Source organism: Erinaceus europaeus, chromosome 3 (assembly GCF_950295315.1).
Source record: "Erinaceus europaeus chromosome 3, mEriEur2.1, whole genome shotgun sequence".
NCBI lineage: Eukaryota > Metazoa > Chordata > Mammalia > Eulipotyphla > Erinaceidae > Erinaceus > Erinaceus europaeus.
Genome location: NC_080164.1, coordinates 185343733 through 185362718, shown reverse-complemented (window position 1 = coordinate 185362718; position 18986 = coordinate 185343733). Strand labels below are relative to the sequence as shown.

The 18986-nt window shown below is 61.2% G+C and overlaps 3 protein-coding genes across 8 annotated transcripts in view; 1 reads left to right on the top strand and 2 right to left on the bottom strand.

Moving 5' to 3' along the window:
* The window catches only part of PIGG (phosphatidylinositol glycan anchor biosynthesis class G), a 264955-nt gene extending 250304 nt beyond the window's left edge, over positions 1 to 14651 (bottom strand). For all 5 annotated transcript variants that reach the window (XM_060188401.1, XM_060188399.1, XM_060188400.1 and 2 more), the window contains exon 1: positions 14645 to 14651. The gene's annotated coding sequence lies outside the window, so the exon portion shown is untranslated. The remainder of the gene's footprint in view (positions 1 to 14644) is intronic.
* IDUA (alpha-L-iduronidase) overlaps positions 1803 to 18986 on the top strand; it is a 28113-nt gene continuing 10929 nt past the window's right edge. For both annotated transcript variants that reach the window (XM_060188405.1, XM_007537743.3), the window contains exons 1-2: positions 1803 to 2004; positions 13419 to 13559. In XM_060188405.1, the coding sequence (XP_060044388.1) occupies positions 1820 to 2004; positions 13419 to 13559 (326 nt within the window). In that variant the 5' untranslated portion in view covers positions 1803 to 1819. The remainder of the gene's footprint in view (positions 2005 to 13418; positions 13560 to 18986) is intronic.
* On the bottom strand, positions 13995 to 17378 carry SLC26A1 (solute carrier family 26 member 1). Its single transcript, XM_016194617.2, has 3 exons — positions 16877 to 17378; positions 15998 to 16573; positions 13995 to 15458 (listed from the first exon to the last, which is right to left on the bottom strand). The coding sequence occupies exons 2-3, from the start codon at positions 16547 to 16549 to the stop codon at positions 13995 to 13997; spliced, it is 2016 nt and encodes a 671-aa protein (XP_016050103.2). The 5' UTR covers positions 16550 to 16573; positions 16877 to 17378.

Sequence of the window (18986 nt, the reverse complement as noted above, 5' to 3'; positions counted from 1 at the left end):
GCACAGGCTCACCCTGTGGAGTGGAAGTCAGGACAGGCCTGGGGGGCTGGTAACAGCAGAGCGGAGCTGGGCAGAGGCCTGGTCGGGGTGGGGGCCTCTCAGAGGGTGGCCAGGTGTGGGTGCGGCCCTGGGACCTGGCCAGTCTCTCCTTCCGCCACCCCGGGCTTGCTGAGATGGCCCAGTCTGATGGAGGACGGCCACTGCCCTGGGCGTGCTCACAGAAGCAGACAAGGCCTGGCCGGCTTCAGCCCTCTCGTGCTTGGCCCCACACTTCCTGCGGGCCACACCTCCTCCCTAGGACGTCAGCTGACACAGACACAGAATTTTTTTTTAATTTATTTCTTTATTGGGGAATTAATGTTTTACATTCAACAGTAAATACAATAGTTTGTACATGCATAACATTCCCCAGTGTCCCATTTAACAATACTACCCCCACTATGTCATTTATCATCCTTCATGGACCTGTATTCGCCCCACCCACCCACCCACCCGACAGTTCTTTTAAAATTTATTTTCAGAGTACCGCTCAGCTTTGGCTAACAGAGCTGGGGATTCAACCTGGGAGCTCAGAGTCTTTCAGGCAGAAGCGCCTCTGCAGAGCCATGATGAGAGAGGTAGAGGCACGGGAAGTGACAGAAGCTTTCCCCAATGCGGGGGAGCCGTTCTGGGGCCTTTCTGGGTTCCCGCGGCTGCATGTTCCAGGGTGTGGTCGGGGGCACCAGTCCTCTGAAGGGACTCCTGAGGCTTTGGGGCCCTGTGCATGCAGGTCACACTGCCCCGCTGGTCTCAGCGGGGTCCTGGGCCACGGGGCTTCCAGGGACATTGCCTGGTGTTGGAGAGTTCCCCACCAGGCCCCACAGAGGGCAAGGGGCGCTACAGGTCTTGCGGAGGGGCCGGAGTGAGGGGCACACAGGGGCACCTCTGCTCTGTCCAGTCTGCACGGCTCAGGACCGGCCACCTGCTTCTCTGAGAACACGGGTTAGCGACCTTTCTCCGCAGGTCCTGCTGGTCAGCTCGCCCGCCCACCCCAGGGCGCACCCTAGCCCCGCTGTAGACCCCTGCCCCGTAGCCCCGCTCCGCCCCTGTAGACCCCCACACCCCAAAGCCCCGCCCCACCCCTGTAGACCCCACACCCCATAGCCCCGCCCCACAGCCCCGCCCCGCCCTGCCCCCTGTAGACCCCCACACCCCAAAGCCCCGCCCCACCCCTGTAGACCCCACACCCCATAGCCCCGCCCCATAGCCCCGCCCCGCCCTGCCCCCTGTAGACCCCACATCCAGTAGCCCCGCCCTTCATCCCGGCCCCGCCCACTGTAGACCCCACATCCAGTAGCCCCGCCCCCAAGCCCCGCCCCGCCCCTGTAGACCACACACCCAGTAGCCCCGCCCCTCAGCCTAGCCCCGCCCACTGTAGACCCCACATCCAGTAGCCCCGCCCCTCAGCCCCGCCCCGCCCCTGTACACCACACATCCAGTAGCCCCGCCCCTCAGCCCCGCCCCGCCCCCTGTAGACACCACACCCCATAGCCCCGCCCCGCCCCTGTAGACCCACACCCTTAGTAGCCCCGCCCCGCCCCATGTAGACCCGACACCGTAGCCCCGCCCCTCCGCGCCCCCCGACTGTAGACACCACACCCATTAGCCCCGTAGCCCCGCCACGCCCCCTGTAGACCCCTCATCCTGTAGCCCCGCCCCGCCCCGCCCCCTCCAAGAGCCCCACAAACAGCCCCGCAACCCCTCCCGGTTCCGCCCCTGCGGTCACGTGGCCGGAGGCGGAATGGGAGTCCCTGGACTGGCAGCCCGGCACCAGCGGGCCATGCATCTACCGAACCTCCCCGGCCCCGCGCGGCTGGTGTTCCTGGCAGGGCTGCTGGCCGCGCGCCTCGCCGCCTCCCGGGGCCCCGCGGACCCCTCGGACTATCAGGCCCCGTTCCAGGTGCACGTGGACGCGGCCCGGGTGCTGCGGCCCCTGCGGCACTTCTGGCGGAGCTCCGGCTTCTGGTGAGCGTCGGGGAAACTGAGGCCCAGGGGAGACTGAGACCCAGGGGGACTGAGACCCAGGGGACACTGAGACCCAGGGGAGACTGAGGCCCAGGGGAGACTGAGGCCCCGGGGACACTGAGACCCAGGGGAGACTGAGGTCCGGGGGAGACTGAGGCCCAGGGGAGACTGAGGCCCAGGGGAGACTGAGGCCCAGGGGAGACTGAGGTCCGGGGGAAACTGAGACCCAGGGGAGACTGAGACCCAGGGGAGACTGAGACCCAGGGGAGACTGAGGCCCAGGGGAGACTGAGACCCAGGGAGACTGAGGCCCAGGGGAGACTGAGGCCCGGGGGAAACTGAGGCCCGGGAGACTAAGCCTGTGGGCTGAGCACCTTCACACTCCTGTGGAGTTTGGGTTGCCACATTGTTGACGGTGGTTGTTGTTTCCTACTGGTGAGGAGGCCTCTTTGGGGTTGAGGTCCCCCACCCCAGGGAAAGTGATGTTTCTGGTGTGGGGCTGTGCAGTGCACCTGCCCTTGGGAGGTGGAGTCCTGCCGAGGTGTCTCCTCCTGTAGACCTGCCCCACCTGCTGTACACTGCTGCCCTGTTTCCCCGCAAGCCTGGACTTCAGCAGCTCCAGCAAAAGGCTCTGTACAGGCCTAGTGAACGGCTGTTTCTCCAGTCACCTGGAGAAACCTCCAGTGTCACCTTACTCGGAGACACTGAGTAAGGGCCACAGTCACAGGGCCACAGTCACAGGCCACAGTCAGAGGGCCACAGTCACAGGTCATAGTCACAGGCCACAGTCACAGGGCCACAGTCACAGGATCACAGTCACAGGGCCACAGTCACAGGGCCACAGTCATAGGCCACAGTCACAGGGCTACAGTCACAGGCCACAGTCACAGTTACAGTCACAGGCCACAGTCACGGCCACAGTCACAAGGCCACAGTCACAGGCCACAGTCACACGTCACAGCCACAGGCCACAGGTCACAGTCACAGGCTACAGTCACAAGGCCACAGTCACAGATCACCGACACAGGCCACAGTCACAGGTCACAGGCCACAGTACAGGCCACAGTCACAGGTCACAGTCACAGGCCACAGTCTTAGGGCCAAAGTCACAGGCCACAGTCATAGGCCACAGTCACAGGACCACAGTCACAGGTCACAGTCACAGGCCACTGTCACAGGCCACAGTCACAGGTCACAGTCACAGGTCACCGTCACAGGGCCACAGTCACAGGTCACAGGCCACAGTCATAGGCCACAGTCACAGGTCACAGTCACAGGCCACAGTCTTAGGGCCACAGTCACTGGCACAGTCACAGGTCACAGTCGCAGGGCTACAGTCACAGGACACAGTCACAGGCCACAGTCACAGGTCACAGTCACAGGCCACAGTCACAGGTCACAGTCACAATGCCATAGTCACAAAAACAGTCACAGGTCACAGACACAGGTCACAGTCACAGGCCACAGACAAGGTCACAGTAACAGGGCTATAGTCACAGGACCACAGTCACAGGCCACAGTCACAGGTCACAGTCACAATGCCATAGTCACAGGAAACAGTCACAGGTCACAGTCACAGGCCACAGTCACAGGCCATAGTCACAGGGCCACAGTCACAGGCCACCGTCACAGGGCCACAGTCACAGGCCACAGTCACAGGGCCACAGTCACAGGTCACAGTCACAGGGCCACAGTCACAGGTCACAGTCACAGGCCACAGTCACAGGTCACAGTCACAGGCTACAGTCACAAGGCCACAGTCACAGGGCCACAGTCACAGGCCACAGTCACAGGTCACAGTCACAGGGCCACAGTCACAGGTCACAGTCACAGGCCACCGTCACAGGGCCACAGTCATAGGTCACAGGCCACAGTCACAGTTCACAGTCTTAGGGCCACAGTCACATGCCACAGTCACATGCCACAGTCACAGGGCCACAGTCACAGGACCACAGTCACAGGTCACAGTCACAGGCCACCGTCACAGGACACCGTCACAGGCCACAGTCACAGGGCCACAGTCACAGGGCCACAGTCACACGCCATAGTCACAGGACCACAGTCACAGGACCCCGGTCACAGTCACAGGCCACAATCACAGGACACAGTCACAGGACACATTCACAGGTCAGTCACAGGTCACCGTCACAGGCCACCGTCAAGGTCCACAGTCACAAGTCACAGGCCACAGTCACAGGTCACATTCACAGGCCACAGTCTTAACTGGCCACAGTCACCGGCCACAGTCACAGGACCACAGTCACAGGCCACTGTCACAGGCCACAGTCACAGGTCACAGTCACAGGGCCACAGTCACAGGTCACAATCACAGGCCACCGTCACAGGGCAACAGTCATAGGTCACAGGCCACAGTCACAGTTCACAGTCTTAGGGCCACAGTCACATGCCACAGTCACAGGTCACAGTCACAGGGCCACAGTCACATGCCACAGTCACAGGTCACAGTCACAGGGCCACAGTCACAGGGCCACAGTCACAGGCCACAGTCACGGGACCACAGTCACAGGACCACAGTCACAGGTCACAGTCACAGGCCACCGTCACAGGCCACCGTCACAGGCCACAGTCACAGGGCCACAGTCACAGGGCCACAGTCACACGCCATAGTCACAGGGCCACAGTCACAGGTACAGTCACAGGCCACAGTCACGGCCACAGTCACAGGCCACAGTCACAGGCCACAGTCACAGGACCACAGTCACAGGACCCCGGTCACAGTCACAGGCCACAATCACAGGACACAGTCACAGGACACATTCACAGGTCAGTCACAGGTCACCGTCACAGGCCACCGTCAAGGGCCACAGTCACAAGTCACAGGCCACAGTCACAGGTCACATTCACAGGCCACAGTCTTAGGGCCACAGTCACTGGCCACAGTCACCGGCCACAGTCACAGGACCACAGTCACAGGCCACTGTCACAGGCCACAGTCACAGGCCACAGTCACCGGTCATAGTCACAGGGCCACAGTCACATGTCACCGTCACAGGCCACCGTCACAGGGCCACTGTCACAGGCCATAGTCCCAGGCCACAGTCTTAGGGCCACAGTCACAGGCCACAGTCACAGGGCTACAGTCACAGGACACAGCCACAGGTCACAGTCACAGGCCACAGTCACAGGTCACTGTCACAGGCCATAGTCACAGGCCACAGTCATAGGTCACAGTCACAGGCCACAGTCACAGGGTCATTGTCACAGGTCACAGTCACAGGCCACAGTCACAGGCCTCAGTCACAGGGTCACAGTCACACATCACAGTCATAGGTCACAGTCACAGGGCCACAGTCACAGGCCACAGTCACAGGTCACAGTCACAGGGCCAATGTCACAGGCCACAGTCACAGGTCACAGTCACAGGCCTCAGTCACAAGGCCACAGTCACAACCACAGACAAGGTCACAGTCACAGGCCACAGTCACCGGTCACAGTCACAGGCCACAGTCACAGGTCACAGTCACAGGGCCACAGTCACAGGTCACAGTCACAGGCCACAGTCACAGGGTCATTGTCACAGGTCACAGTCACAGGCCACAGTCACAGGCCTCAGTCACAGGGTCACAGTCACACGTCACAGTCATAGGTCACAGTCACAGGGCCACAGTCACAGGTCACAGTCACAGGGCCAATGTCACAGGCCACAGTCACAGGTCACAGTCACAGGCCTCAGTCACAAGGCCACAGTCACAGGTCACAGTCACAAGGCCACAGTCACAGGTCACAGTCACAACCACAGACAAGGTCACAGTCACAGGCCACAGTCACCGGTCACAGTCACAGGCCACAGTCCCAGGTCACAGTCACAGGGCCACAGTCACAGGTCACAGGCACAGCCCACAGGCACAGGCCACAGTCACAGGTCACAGTCACAGGCCACAGTCACAGGTCACAGTCACAGGACCACAGTCAAGGGCCAATGTCACAGGCCACAGTCACAGGGCCACAGTCACAGGTCACAGTCACAGGGCCAATGTCACATGCCACAGTCACAGGGCCACAGTCACAGGTTACAGTCACAGGCCACTGTCACAGGCCACAGTCACAGGACCACAGTCACAGGGCCAATGTCACAGGCCACAGTCACAGGTCACAGTCACAGGCCACAGTCACAGGTCACTGTCACAGGCCATAGTCACAGGCCACAGTCACAGGGTCATTGTCACAGGTCACAGTCACAGGCCACAGTCACAGGCCTCAGTCACAGGGTCACAGTCACACATCACAGTCATAGGTCACAGTCACAGGGCCAATGTCACAGGCCACAGTCACAGGTCACAGTCACAGGGCCAATGTCACAGGCCACAGTCACAGGCCTCAGTCACAAGGCCACAGTCACAAGGCCACAGTCACAACCACAGACAAGGTCACAGTCACAGGCCACAGTCACCGGTCACAGTCACAGGCCACAGGTCACAGTCACAGGGCCACAGTCACAGGTCACAGTCACAGACCACAGTCACAGGCCACAGTCACAGGGTCATTGTCACAGGTCACAGTCACAGGCCACAGTCACAGGCCTCAGTCACAGGGTCACAGTCACACGTCACAGTCATAGGTCACAGTCACAGGGCCACAGTCACAGGCCACAGTCACAGGTCGCAGTCACAGGGCCAATGTCACAGGCCACAGTCACAGGTCACAGTCACAGGCCTCAGTCACAAGGCCACAGTCACAGGTCACAGTCACAACCACAGACAAGGTCACAGTCACAGGCCACAGTCACAGGCCACAGTCCCAGGTCACAGTCACAGGACCACAGTCACAGGTCACAGTCACAGGCCACAGTCACAGGCCACAGTCACAGGTCACAGTCACAGCCCACAGTCACAGGCCACAGTCACAGGTCACAGTCACAGGCCACAGTCACAGGTCACAGTCACAGGACCACAGTCACAGGGCCAATGTCACAGGCCACAGTCACAGGCCACAGTCACAGGGCCACAGTCACAGGTCACAGTCACAGGGCCACAGTCACAGGCCACTGTCACAGGCCACAGTCACAGGACCACAGTCAAAGGGCCAATGTCACAGGCCACAGTCACAGGTCACAGTCACAGGCCACAGTCACAGGCCATAGTCACAGGCCACAGTCACAGGGTCATTGTCACAGGTCACAGTCACAGGCCACAGTCACGGGCCTCAGTCACAGGGTCACAGTCACACGTCACAGTCACAGGGCCAATGTCACAGGCCACAGTCACAGGTCACAGTCACAGGGCCAATGTCACAGGCCACAGTCACAGGTCACAGTCACAGGCCTCAGTCACAAGGTCACAGTCACAAGGCCACAGTCACAACCACAGACAAGGTCACAGTCACAGGCCACAGTCACCGGTCACAGTCACAGGCCACAGTCACAGGTCACAGTCACAGGTCCACAGTCACAGGTCACAGTCACAGGCCACAGTCACAGGCCACAGTCACAGGCCACAGTCACAGGGTCATTGTCACAGGTCACAGTCACAGGCCACAGTCACAGGCCTCAGTCACAGGGTCACAGTCACACGTCACAGTCATAGGTCACAGTCACAGGTCGCAGTCACAGGGCCAATGTCACAGGTCACAGTCACAGGTCACAGTCACAGGCCTCAGTCACAAGGCCACAGTCACAGGTCACAGTCACAACCACAGACAAGGTCACAGTCACAGGCCACAGTCACAGGCCACAGTCCCAGGTCACAGTCACAGGACCACAGTCACAGGTCACAGTCACAGGCCACAGTCACAGGCCACAGTCACAGGTCACAGTCACAGCCCACAGTCACAGGCCACAGTCACAGGTCACAGTCACAGGCCACAGTCACAGGTCACAGTCACAGGACCACAGTCACAGGGCCAATGTCACAGGCCACAGTCACAGGGCCACAGTCACAGGTCACAGTCACAGGGCCACTGTCACATGCCACAGTCACAGGGCCACAGTCACAGGCCACTGTCACAGGCCACAGTCACAGGACCACAGTCAAAGGGCCAATGTCACAGGCCAGTCACAGGTCACAGTCACAGGTCACAGTCACAGGCCACAGTCACAGGTCACTGTCACAGGCCATAGTCACAGGCCACAGTCACAGGGTCATTGTCACAGGTCACAGTCACAGGCCACAGTCACAGGCCTCAGTCACAGGGTCACAGTCACACGTCACAGTCACAGGGCCAATGTCACAGGCCACAGTCACAGGTCACAGTCACAGGGCCAATGTCACAGGCCACAGTCACAGGTCACAGTCACAGGCCTCAGTCACAAGGTCACAGTCACAAGGCCACAATCACAACCACAGACAAGGTCACAGTCACAGGCCACAGTCACCGGTCACAGTCACAGGCCACAGTCACAGGTCACAGTCACAGGGCCACAGTCACAGGTCACAGTCTCAGGCCACAGTCACAGGGTCATTGTCACAGGTCACAGTCACAGGCCACAGTCACAGGCCTCAGTCACAGGGCCACAGTCACAGGCCACAGTCACGGGTCACAGTCACCGGGCCAATGTCACAGGCCACAGTCACAGGTCACAGTCACAGGCCTCAGTCACAGGTCACAGTCACAACCACAGACAAGGTCACAGTCACAGGCCACAGTCACTGGTCACAGTCACAGGCCACAGTCCCAGGTCACAGTCACAGGGCCACAGTCACAGGTCACAGTCACAGGCCACAGTCACAGGTCACAGTCACAGCCCACAGTCACAGGCCACAGTCACAGGTCACAGTCACAGGCCACAGTCACAGGTCACAGTCACAGGACCACAGTCACAGGGCCAATGTCACAGGCCACAGTCACAGGCCACAGTCACAGGGCCACAGTCACAGGTCACAGTCACAGAGCCACTGTCACATGCCACAGTCACAGGGCCACAGTCACATGTCACATTCACAGGCCACAGTCACAGGCCACAGTCACAGGGCCAATGTCAAAGGCCACAATCACAGGTCACAGTCACAGGCCACAGTCACAGGCTACAGTCACAGGGTCACAGTCACAGGGTCACAGTCACAGGCCACAGTCACAGGCCACAGTCACAAGGCCACAGTCACAGGGCCACAGAGGTCACAGTTACAGGGCCACAGTCACAGCGCTACAGTCACAGGCCACAGTCACAGGTCACAGTCTCAATGCCATAGTCACAGGAAACAGTCACAGGTCATAGTCACAGGCCACAGTCACAGGCCACAGTCACAGGACCACAGTCACAGGGCCAATGTCACAGGCCACAGTCACAGGCCACAGTCACAGGTCATAGTCACAGGGCCACTGTCACAGGTCACAGTCACAGGGCCACTGTCACATGCCACAGTCACAGGGCCACAGTCACAGGTCACAGTCACAGGCCACAGTCACAGGGCCAATGTCACATGCCACAGTCACAGGGCCACAGTCACAGGTCACAGTCACAGGCCACAGTCACAGGGCCAATGTCACAGGCCACAGTCACAGGTCACAGTCACAGGCCTCAGTCACAAGGCCACAGTCACAGGTCACAGTCACAACCACAGACAAGGTCACAGTCACAGGCCACAGTCACTGGTCACAGTCACAGGCCACAGTCCCAGGTCACAGTCACAGGGCCACAGTCACAGGTCACAGTCACAGGCCACAGTCACAGGCCACAGTCACAGGTCACAGTCACAGCCCACAGTCACAGGCCACAGTCACAGGTCACAGTCACAGGCCACAGTCACAGGTCACAGTCACAGGACCACAGTCACAGGGCCAATGTCACAGGCCACAGTCACAGGCCACAGTCACAGGGCCACAGTCACAGGTCACAGTCACAGGGCCACTGTCACATGCCACAGTCACAGGGCCACAGTCACATGTCACATTCACAGGCCACAGTCACAGGCCACAGTCACAGGACCAATGTCACAGGGCCAATGTCAAAGGCCACAGTCACAGGTCACAGTCACAGGCCACAGTCACAGGGTCACAGTCACAGGCCACAGTCACAGGCCACAGTCACAGGGCCACAGTCACAGGGCCACAGTCACAGGTCACAGTCACAGGGCCACAGTCACAGCGCTACAGTCACAGGCCACAGTCACAGGTCACAGTCTCTATGCCATAGTCACAGGAAACAGTCACAGGTCATAGTCACAGGCCACAGTCACAGGCCACAGTCACAGGACCACAGTCACAGGGCCAATGTCACAGGCCACAGTCACAGGCCACAGTCACAGGTCATAGTCACAGGGCCACTGTCACAGGTCACAGTCACAGGGCCACTGTCACATGCCACAGTCACAGGGCCACAGTCACAGGTCACAGTCACAGGCCACAGTCACAGGGCCAATGTCACAGGCCACAGTCACAGGCCACAGTCACAGGGCCACAGTCACAGGTCACAGTCACAGAGCCACTGTCACATGCCACAGTCACAGGGCCACAGTCACATGTCACATTCACAGGCCACAGTCACAGGCCACAGTCACAGGGCCAATGTCAAAGGCCACAGTCACAGGTCACAGTCACAGGCCACAGTCACAGGCTACAGTCACAGGGTCACAGTCACAGGCCACAGTCACAGGCCACAGTCACAAGGCCACAGTCACAGGGCCACAGAGGTCACAGTTACAGGGCCACAGTCACAGCGCTACAGTCACAGGCCACAGTCACAGGTCACAGTCTCAATGCCATAGTCACAGGAAACAGTCACAGGTCATAGTCACAGGCCACAGTCACAGGCCACAGTCACAGGACCACAGTCACAGGGCCAATGTCACAGGCCACAGTCACAGGCCACAGTCACAGGTCATAGTCACAGGGCCACTGTCACAGGTCACAGTCACAGGGCCACTGTCACATGCCACAGTCACAGGTCACAGTCACAGGCCACAGTCACAGGGCCAATGTCACATGCCACAGTCACAGGGCCACAGTCACAGGTCACAGTCACAGGCCACAGTCACAGGGCCAATGTCACAGGCCACAGTCACAGGTCACAGTCACAGGCCTCAGTCACAAGGCCACAGTCATAGGTCACAGTCACAACCACAGACAAGGTCACAGTCACAGGCCACAGTCACTGGTCACAGTCACAGGCCACAGTCCCAGGTCACAGTCACAGGGCCACAGTCACAGGTCACAGTCACAGGCCACAGTCACAGGTCACAGTCACAGCCCACAGTCACAGGCCACAGTCACAGGTCACAGTCACAGGCCACAGTCACAGGTCACAGTCACAGGACCACAGTCACAGGGCCAATGTCACAGGCCACAGTCACAGGCCACAGTCACAGGGCCACAGTCACAGGGCCACAGTCACAGGGCCACTGTCACATGCCACAGTCACAGGGCCACAGTCACATGTCACATTCACAGGCCACAGTCACAGGCCACAGTCACAGGACCAATGTCACAGGGCCAATGTCAAAGGCCACAGTCACAGGTCACAGTCACAGGCCACAGTCACAGGGTCACAGTCACAGGCCACAGTCACAGGCCACAGTCACAGGGCCACAGAGGTCACAGTTACAGGGCCACAGTCACAGCGCTACAGTCACAGGCCACAGTCACAGGTCACAGTCTCAATGCCATAGTCACAGGAAACAGTCACAGGTCATAGTCACAGGCCACAGTCACAGGCCACAGTCACAGGACCACAGTCACAGGGCCAATGTCACAGGCCACAGTCACAGGCCACAGTCACAGGTCATAGTCACAGGGCCACTGTCACAGGTCACAGTCACAGGGCCACTGTCACATGCCACAGTCACAGGGCCACAGTCACAGGTCACAGTCACAGGCCACAGTCACAGGGCCAATGTCACATGCCACAGTCACAGGGCCACAGTCACAGGTCACAGTCACAGGCCACAGTCACAGGGCCAATGTCACAGGCCACAGTCACAGGTCACAGTCACAGGCCACAGTCACAGGGCCACAGTCACAGGTCACAGTCACAGGGCCACAGTCACAGGCTACAGTCACAGGGTCACAGTCACAGGCCACACTCACAGGCCACAGTCACAGGGCCACAGTCACAGGTCACAGTCACAGGGCCACAGTCACAGGCCACAGTCACAGGTCACAGTCACAGGGCCACAGTCACAGGGCTACAGTCACTGGCCACAGTCACAGGTCACAGTCACAGGGTCACAGTCACAGGGCCACAGTCACAGGCCACAGTCACAGGGCCACAGTCACAGGGCTACAGTCACTGGCCACAGTCACAGGTCACAGTCACAGGGTCACAGTCACAGGACCACAGTCACAAGGCCACAGTCACAGGCCACAGTCACAGGGCCACAGTCACAGGCCACAGTCACAAGGCCACAGTCACAGGCCACAGTCACAGGCCACAGTCACAGGCCACATAGGGCCACAGTCACAGGGCCACAGTCACAGGTCACAGTCACAGGGCCACAGCCACAGGGCTACAGTCACAGGGCCACAGTCACAGGGCCACAGTCACAGGGCTACAGTCACAGGCCACAGTCACAGGTCACAGTCACAGGCTACAGTCACAGGGCCACAGTCACAGGACACAGTCACAGGTCCCAGTCACAGGCCACAGTCACAGGCCACAGTCACAGGTCACTGTCACAGGGCCACAGTCACAGGGCCACAGTCACAGGGCCACAGTCACAGGGCCACAGTCACAGGGCTACAGTCATTGGCCACAGTCACAGGTCACAGTCACAGGTCACAGTCACAGGGTCACAGTCACAGGGCCACAGTCACAGGCCACAGTCACAGGTCACAGTCACAGGGCCACAGTCACAGGGCTACAGTCACTGGCCACAGTCACAGGTCACAGTCACAGGGTCACAGTCACAGGACCACAGTCACAGGCCACAGTCACAGGCCACAGTCACAAGGCCACAGTCACAGGCCACAGTCACAGGCCACAGTCATAGGGCCACAGTCACAGGTCACAGTCACAGGGCCACAGTCACATGGCCACAGTCACAGGGCCACAGTCACAGGGCCACAGTCACAGGGCTACAGTCACAGGCCACAGTCACAGGTCACAGTCACAGGGTCACAGTCACAGGACACAGTCACAGGTCCCAGTCACAGGGCTACAGTCACAGGGCCACAGTCACAGGGCCACAGTCACAGGGCTACAGTCACAGGCCACAGTCACAGGGCCACAGTCACAGGTCACAGTCACAGGCCACAGTCACAGGTCACAGTCACAGGCCACAGTCACAGGTCACAGTCACAGGCCACAGTGACAGGGCTACTGTCACAGGCCCCAGTCACAGGGCCCCAGTCACAGGACACAGTCACAGGTCACAGTCACAGGTCACAGTCACAGTCACAGGCCCGTCACAAGTCAGTTACAGACAACAGGCCCCCCTGCCCACCAAGGTGAAAATCTGCCATTGTGGCCGGGTTCTGTAGGTGAAAGCCAGATGTAGCTGTGGTGTCTCTGTCATCTATCCCTAGCCCTCCGCTGCCGCATAACCAGGCTGACCGCTTTGTCCTCAGTTGGGACCAGCAGCTCAACATGGCGTACCTGGGTGCTGTCCCTCACGGGGGCATCCAGCAGGTACGGACACACTGGCTGCTGGAGCTCGTCAAGGCCAGGTAAGGGGCAGGGGCGTGGGGGTGTGAGGGGCAGGGTTGTGGAGGTGTGGGGGGCAGGGCCGTGTGGGCGCGAGGGACAGGGGCGTGGGGGTGTGAGGGGCAGGGGTGTGGAGCTGTGGTGGGCTGGGGTGTGTAGGCGTGAGGGGCAGGGGCTTGGGGTGTGAGGGGCAGGGGTGTGGAGGTGTGGGGGGCAGGGGCGTGTGGGCATGAGGTGCGATGTCTGCTACACCTAGGAAGTTGTCAGCCTTGCAGGCTGGGCCCGTCGCCAGCAGTTCCTGAACACGCAGACCCTCAGGGCTGGCTTCGTGGGATGGCCTGGGTTGAGTCCTGGGCACATGGCCAGGACGAGGCTTTGGTCAGATGAGGGTACCCTGACTCCCAGGCTACTAGCGTGTCCGGTGGCAGCTGGGCGCTGGCTGTGAGTGGGCCGAGGCTCTAGACGGTGGAGTCTGTGGGCATCGGTCCCAGGCACCGGGCCCGGGCGGAGCACACGGCGCTGTGCACACTGTGGAAGAACGTGGCGTCCTCCTCGGCGGAGTCTGGGGGCTCGCCCAGGACACCTGCCCTCTGCAGGGCTGAGCGCACCGAGGGGCTGCAGCCGGCCAGCAGCAGCGAGACGCCCAGGGCCTTGTAGTCGCGCCGCAAGTCCCGCAGCACGGCCAGGCCGGCCGAGTCCAGGAAGAGCAGGGGGGCGCAGTCCACGATCACGGCGTGGAAGCCGGGCTCCGCGGGCAGCAGGGCCACGCCACCCCCTGCCCGCTGCCCTCCTGCCGCCCGGCCCGCGTCCAGCCCGGTGAGGCTGTAGAGCGCACGCAGGAAGCCATCCTTGTTGGCGAAATGCAGGGGCCCCGAGAAGCGGAACACGTGCACCCCAGGCTCAGGCAGCAGCCCCTCGAACTCCGCGGGGTCGCCGTAGAAGTCGGAGGCCGGGGCGCGGGCCAGCAGGGCGGCCGGGGGACACCGTGAGCGGCCGGCCAGGCCCAGCAGGGACAGCAGCAGCCCGGCCAGCAGCCCGGCCTCGGTGCTGAGCAGCACACAGGTGGCGGCCGTGGCCACCCAGACCAGCGCGTCCGCCCGGCTCAGACGCCACAGCCGCGGCAGCTCGGCCACCTTGCGCAGGGCACCCCGCAGCCCGGCCGCCACCACGCAGGCCAGCACGCTGCGCGGGAGGTCCCGGAAGAGCGGCGCCAGCGCCAGCAGCGCCAGCAGCACCACGGCGGCACTGACGACGCCCGACAGCTGGGAGCGGCCGCCCGCCGCCTCGCGCACCAGGGTCTTGGCAAGCGTGGCGCTGGTGGCGAAGCAGCCAAAGAACGCGGGCAGCACGTTGCCGCAGCCCACGGCCAGCAGCTCCTGGTCGGCCCGCGTGCTGTAGCCGTGGGCACGCGCGAACATCTCGGCCAGCGACACGGAGAAGGCGGCGCCCACCAGGGCCAGCGGCGCGGCGTCTGGCACCAGGCGCCACAGCAGCCGCGGATCGGGCGCCTCGGGTGGCGGGAGGCCGGTGGGGATGTCGCCCGCCACGGCAGCTCCAAAGCGCTGGTGGAAGCGCCCCAGGCGGGAGGCCAGTGTGGCCGCCACCATGACCAGCAGCTCTGCGGGAAAAGGCGCCCGCAGGCTGCGGCAGCGGCGGTTCAGCGCCCCGGCGGCCAGCAGTGCGGCCAGGCTCAGGGCGCTGGTGAGCACGTCACAGAGGTTGGCGCGCGGCAGGGCCCGCAGCAGACTCAGCCACGTGCGTGGCACCACGCCCGGCCCGCGCAGCCGCGGGAGCCCCACGCCCAGCAGGTGGCGCAGCTGCGAAGTGAGGATGGTCAGGGAGGCGCCCACCGCGAAGCCGTCCAGCAGGGGCTGCGAGAGCCAGGCCGACACGCGGCCCAGACCCAACACACCCATGAGCACCTGCGGGCGGGCAGCATCAGGTCAGTGGGTGCCGCGCCCCCTCTCCCAGCCACCCCGCCGACGGCGGCCCCCCGCCCGCCTCCCTCCTGGGACTGGGTGTCCACAGCAGGGTGGACACTGTTTCCAGGGAGCCACGGGCTGGCCTGTGTCACGTGGCCAACGCTCCACTCCCCGCTGCTCACTCTGCCCGTGCACCTGCCCTGCTGCCTGGCCTGCCTGTGCTGTCCACCCCTGCTGTCCACTGCGGCCCACACCTCCCATCCCAACCCTTCCCTCACCAGCCCAGTCAGGCTGTCCACCCTGTCCCCCTTGCCCTTCCCTGACCCCCAAACTCCGACTCCCGTCCCATCCATCCCATCCCACCTCGGTCAGACCGTCCATCCATCCCCACCCTTCTCGCCCTGGCTAGGCTGGCCCCCACCCTTCCCATTCGTCCCCAGCCTCTGCCACCTGCTCCGTCCATGCCCTGACACCCGTCTCGTCCACCCCCTCCAGCCCGTTCCTCCCCCCCGCCTGCCCGACCAGCCTGACACCCTCACCTGGTACAACCCGCACCCCAACGTGAGGGCGCTGGCCACGCGGACGGCATAGCAGTCCCGGTCACAGCCCGCAGGCACCAGGGTGGCGGCTGAGGTGTTGAGGGCGCTTCGGTTGGGCGCCTGGCTACTGCCGTCCAGCGAGAGATTGAAGCCGGCCAACTGCAGCTCTCTGTCCACCACCTGACCCACCATGAGGCTCAGCAGGCTGAAGATGCCCACGGACACGTGGCGCGAAGTACCCAGCAGGAAGTAGACCAGGCCGGCGAAGAAGGCCGTGTGCAGGCCCGACAGTGGCTGCAGGCCGGCCAGCTGCGCGTAGGCGATGGCCTGGGGCACCAGGATGACCCCGATGACCAGCCCCGACAGCACGTCGCCTGCCAGGTCCTCCCGCGGCCGGTAGCGCGGCAGCCAGAGTGTGACGGGGAGGAGGGCCCACAGCCGCGCGCCCTGAGGCCCCCACTCACAGCGGCGCCGCAGTCCGACCTTCAGGCTCTCCAGCACCCCAGGGGGGTCGGGGGGTGGCCGGCGCACCAGCACCGGGCACCCAGCCATGGTGGCTCCGGCCAGAAGTCCTGCCTTGGACAAGGGGGCCAGCGTCACCACTGCGGCTGGCCCCAGGCCTCCTGTCCCCAAGTTCCCTGCGCGTCCGCCCCACCCTCTGGCTGGGGTGGACACTGAGCCCCCGGTCCGAGGACCTCGACAGCAGGTGTGGGGTCCCGGTGTCCCTGTGGTGCTGTGAGTGGGTGGCCAGCGGCATGGGACCTTCTCAGCCGGGGCTCCCCGAGGTGCCCCCCACTGGCCCAGCTGTTCCCTGGGACACTTGGTGTCACCGGCCTCCGGGGGTGGCCCTGGTTGTCCTTGTGTCCTGGGGAGACTCACCGTGGAAGCCCTGTGTGCTGCCTGTCCTCTGCCCGCATCGGCAGCCGCCCACAGCCCTGCGGGGTGGGTGGGTGGAGGGGGTGCAGGTCAGCGGTGCCCACCCTCGTGGCCGTGGTGAATGATCACCCAGGGTGCTGAGTCACAGTCTACCTGGCTTTGCCCAGATCGCTAATCCTGGCTGTGGGCTGAGCCGTAACCAGAGGCGGCCGGGGGACCACCCCCATTGTAGCTCTGGGCGGGGAAGGTGTGGGTGTGGGGGGAGGGGAGGAGAGGGAAGGGCAGGTGAGGGGTCCCCGGGCATTCCTGCTTGCAGGAGCTCCCAGGGGTGCCCCTGAGGGTGGGCCATGGGTAGGGGTGCCAAATACAGGGCTCTGAGCCCTCGGCGGCGGCCCTGTGTGCCGACTGCCCCTGGAGTGAGGCATGGGCTCTAGGGCACTCCCTGCCGGTCCCCACTCCCAGGCTGGGGGGTGGTCCCCGGGGTCAGTGGCTCTCCGAGGAACCCAGCTCTACTGTCCTGGGCGTGGGTGGGAGCTGGCAGAGGCCAGGGGGCTGAGGGACAGGTGCCCCCGCCACACTCCCCAGGTTGGCGCCCCTTCCCCCACAGGAACTTTGGAACCGGCCACCCTTCATTTAATTTTTACCCAAGTCCCTAACCCTGTGACCTTTGGCTGGGGGAGGTGCCTGGACTGGGGGCTCTGTAGGGGGCAAGCTGGCCTTGTGGGGTGTCCCCATGCACCTGGCTGTTGGGGGTGCAGGCGGGGCTGTTCATACACGACTCAGGGATCTCCCCTCTAGGGCTTCCAACAGACCCTGGAGGCTCAATGGGTAGAGCACACATGTTGGCACACACATGGCCCCAGGTTCAAGCCCCCAGCCCCCAGCACTGCTGCAGGGGCCTCTCCCCTCTGCCTGTCTCTCCTGCTGTCTCAAAAAAAAAAAAAAAAAAGCCAGGTAGGCAGGCCACACGATGGAGTCATGCAGGCACTGAGCCCTAGTGACGACCATGGCAGCAAGGAAAAAAAGCATAAAATGGGGCCAGGCACAAGGACCTGAGTTCAAGCCCCCAGTCCTCACCTGCAGAGGGAAAACTTCACAAGTGGTGAAGCAGGGCTGCAAGTTCTTCTTCTTCTTCTAGCGTTTGCCCTTCTTCCGTAGCCAGTCAACAGGTCAGGCTGAAAGCTGTCAGGAGCTGCTTGTTGCTGGCTTTGAAAGTGACTGGGATCCATGTGGATTCAGTCGGCTAGGAAGGATCGTCAGTTTCCCCAATGAATGGGGACTCACCAATGAATGGGATGCACCACGAGAAGGTCGATCCAATGCATCCCAGGGCTGCAAGTGTCTCTGTCTCTCTCCCTTTCTATCTCCCCCTCTCTTCTCAATTTCTCTCTCTTTTTAAAAGATTTTTTAAAAATTTATTCACGAGGAAGATAGGAGAGAGAAAGAAGCAGACATAACTCTGGTACATGTGCTGCCGGGGACTGAACTCAGGACCTCATGCTTGAAAGTCAAGTGCTTTATCCATTGTGCCACCTTCTGGACCACTCTTCTCAATTTCTATCTCTCTTTTTTATTTATTTAGTAATTTTATTTATTTATTTTCCCTTTTGTTGCCCTTGTTGTCTTTTTATTGTTGTTGTAGTTATTATTGTGTTGTTACTGATGTTGTTGTTGGACAGGACAGAGAGAAATGGAGAGAGGAGGGGAAGACAGAGAGGGGGAGAGAAAGACAGACACCTGCAGACCTGCTTCACCGCCTGTGAAGCGACTCCCCTGCAGGTGGGGAGCCGGGGGCTCGAACCGGGATCCTTACGCAGGTCCTTACGCTTCGCGCCACCTGCACTTCAACTGCCGCGTTACCGCCCTGCCCTCGCACACTCTCTCTCTCTCTCTCTTATTTATTTTTTAAAATTTATTTCTTTATTGGGGAATTAATGTTTTACATTCAACAGTAAATACAATAGTTTGTACATGCATAACATTCCCCAGTTTCCCATTTAACAATACAACCCCCACTATGTCATTTATCATCCTTCATGGACCTGTATTCTCCCCACCCACCCACCGCAGAGTCTTTCACTTTGGTGCGATATGCCAATTAAATTTCAGGTTC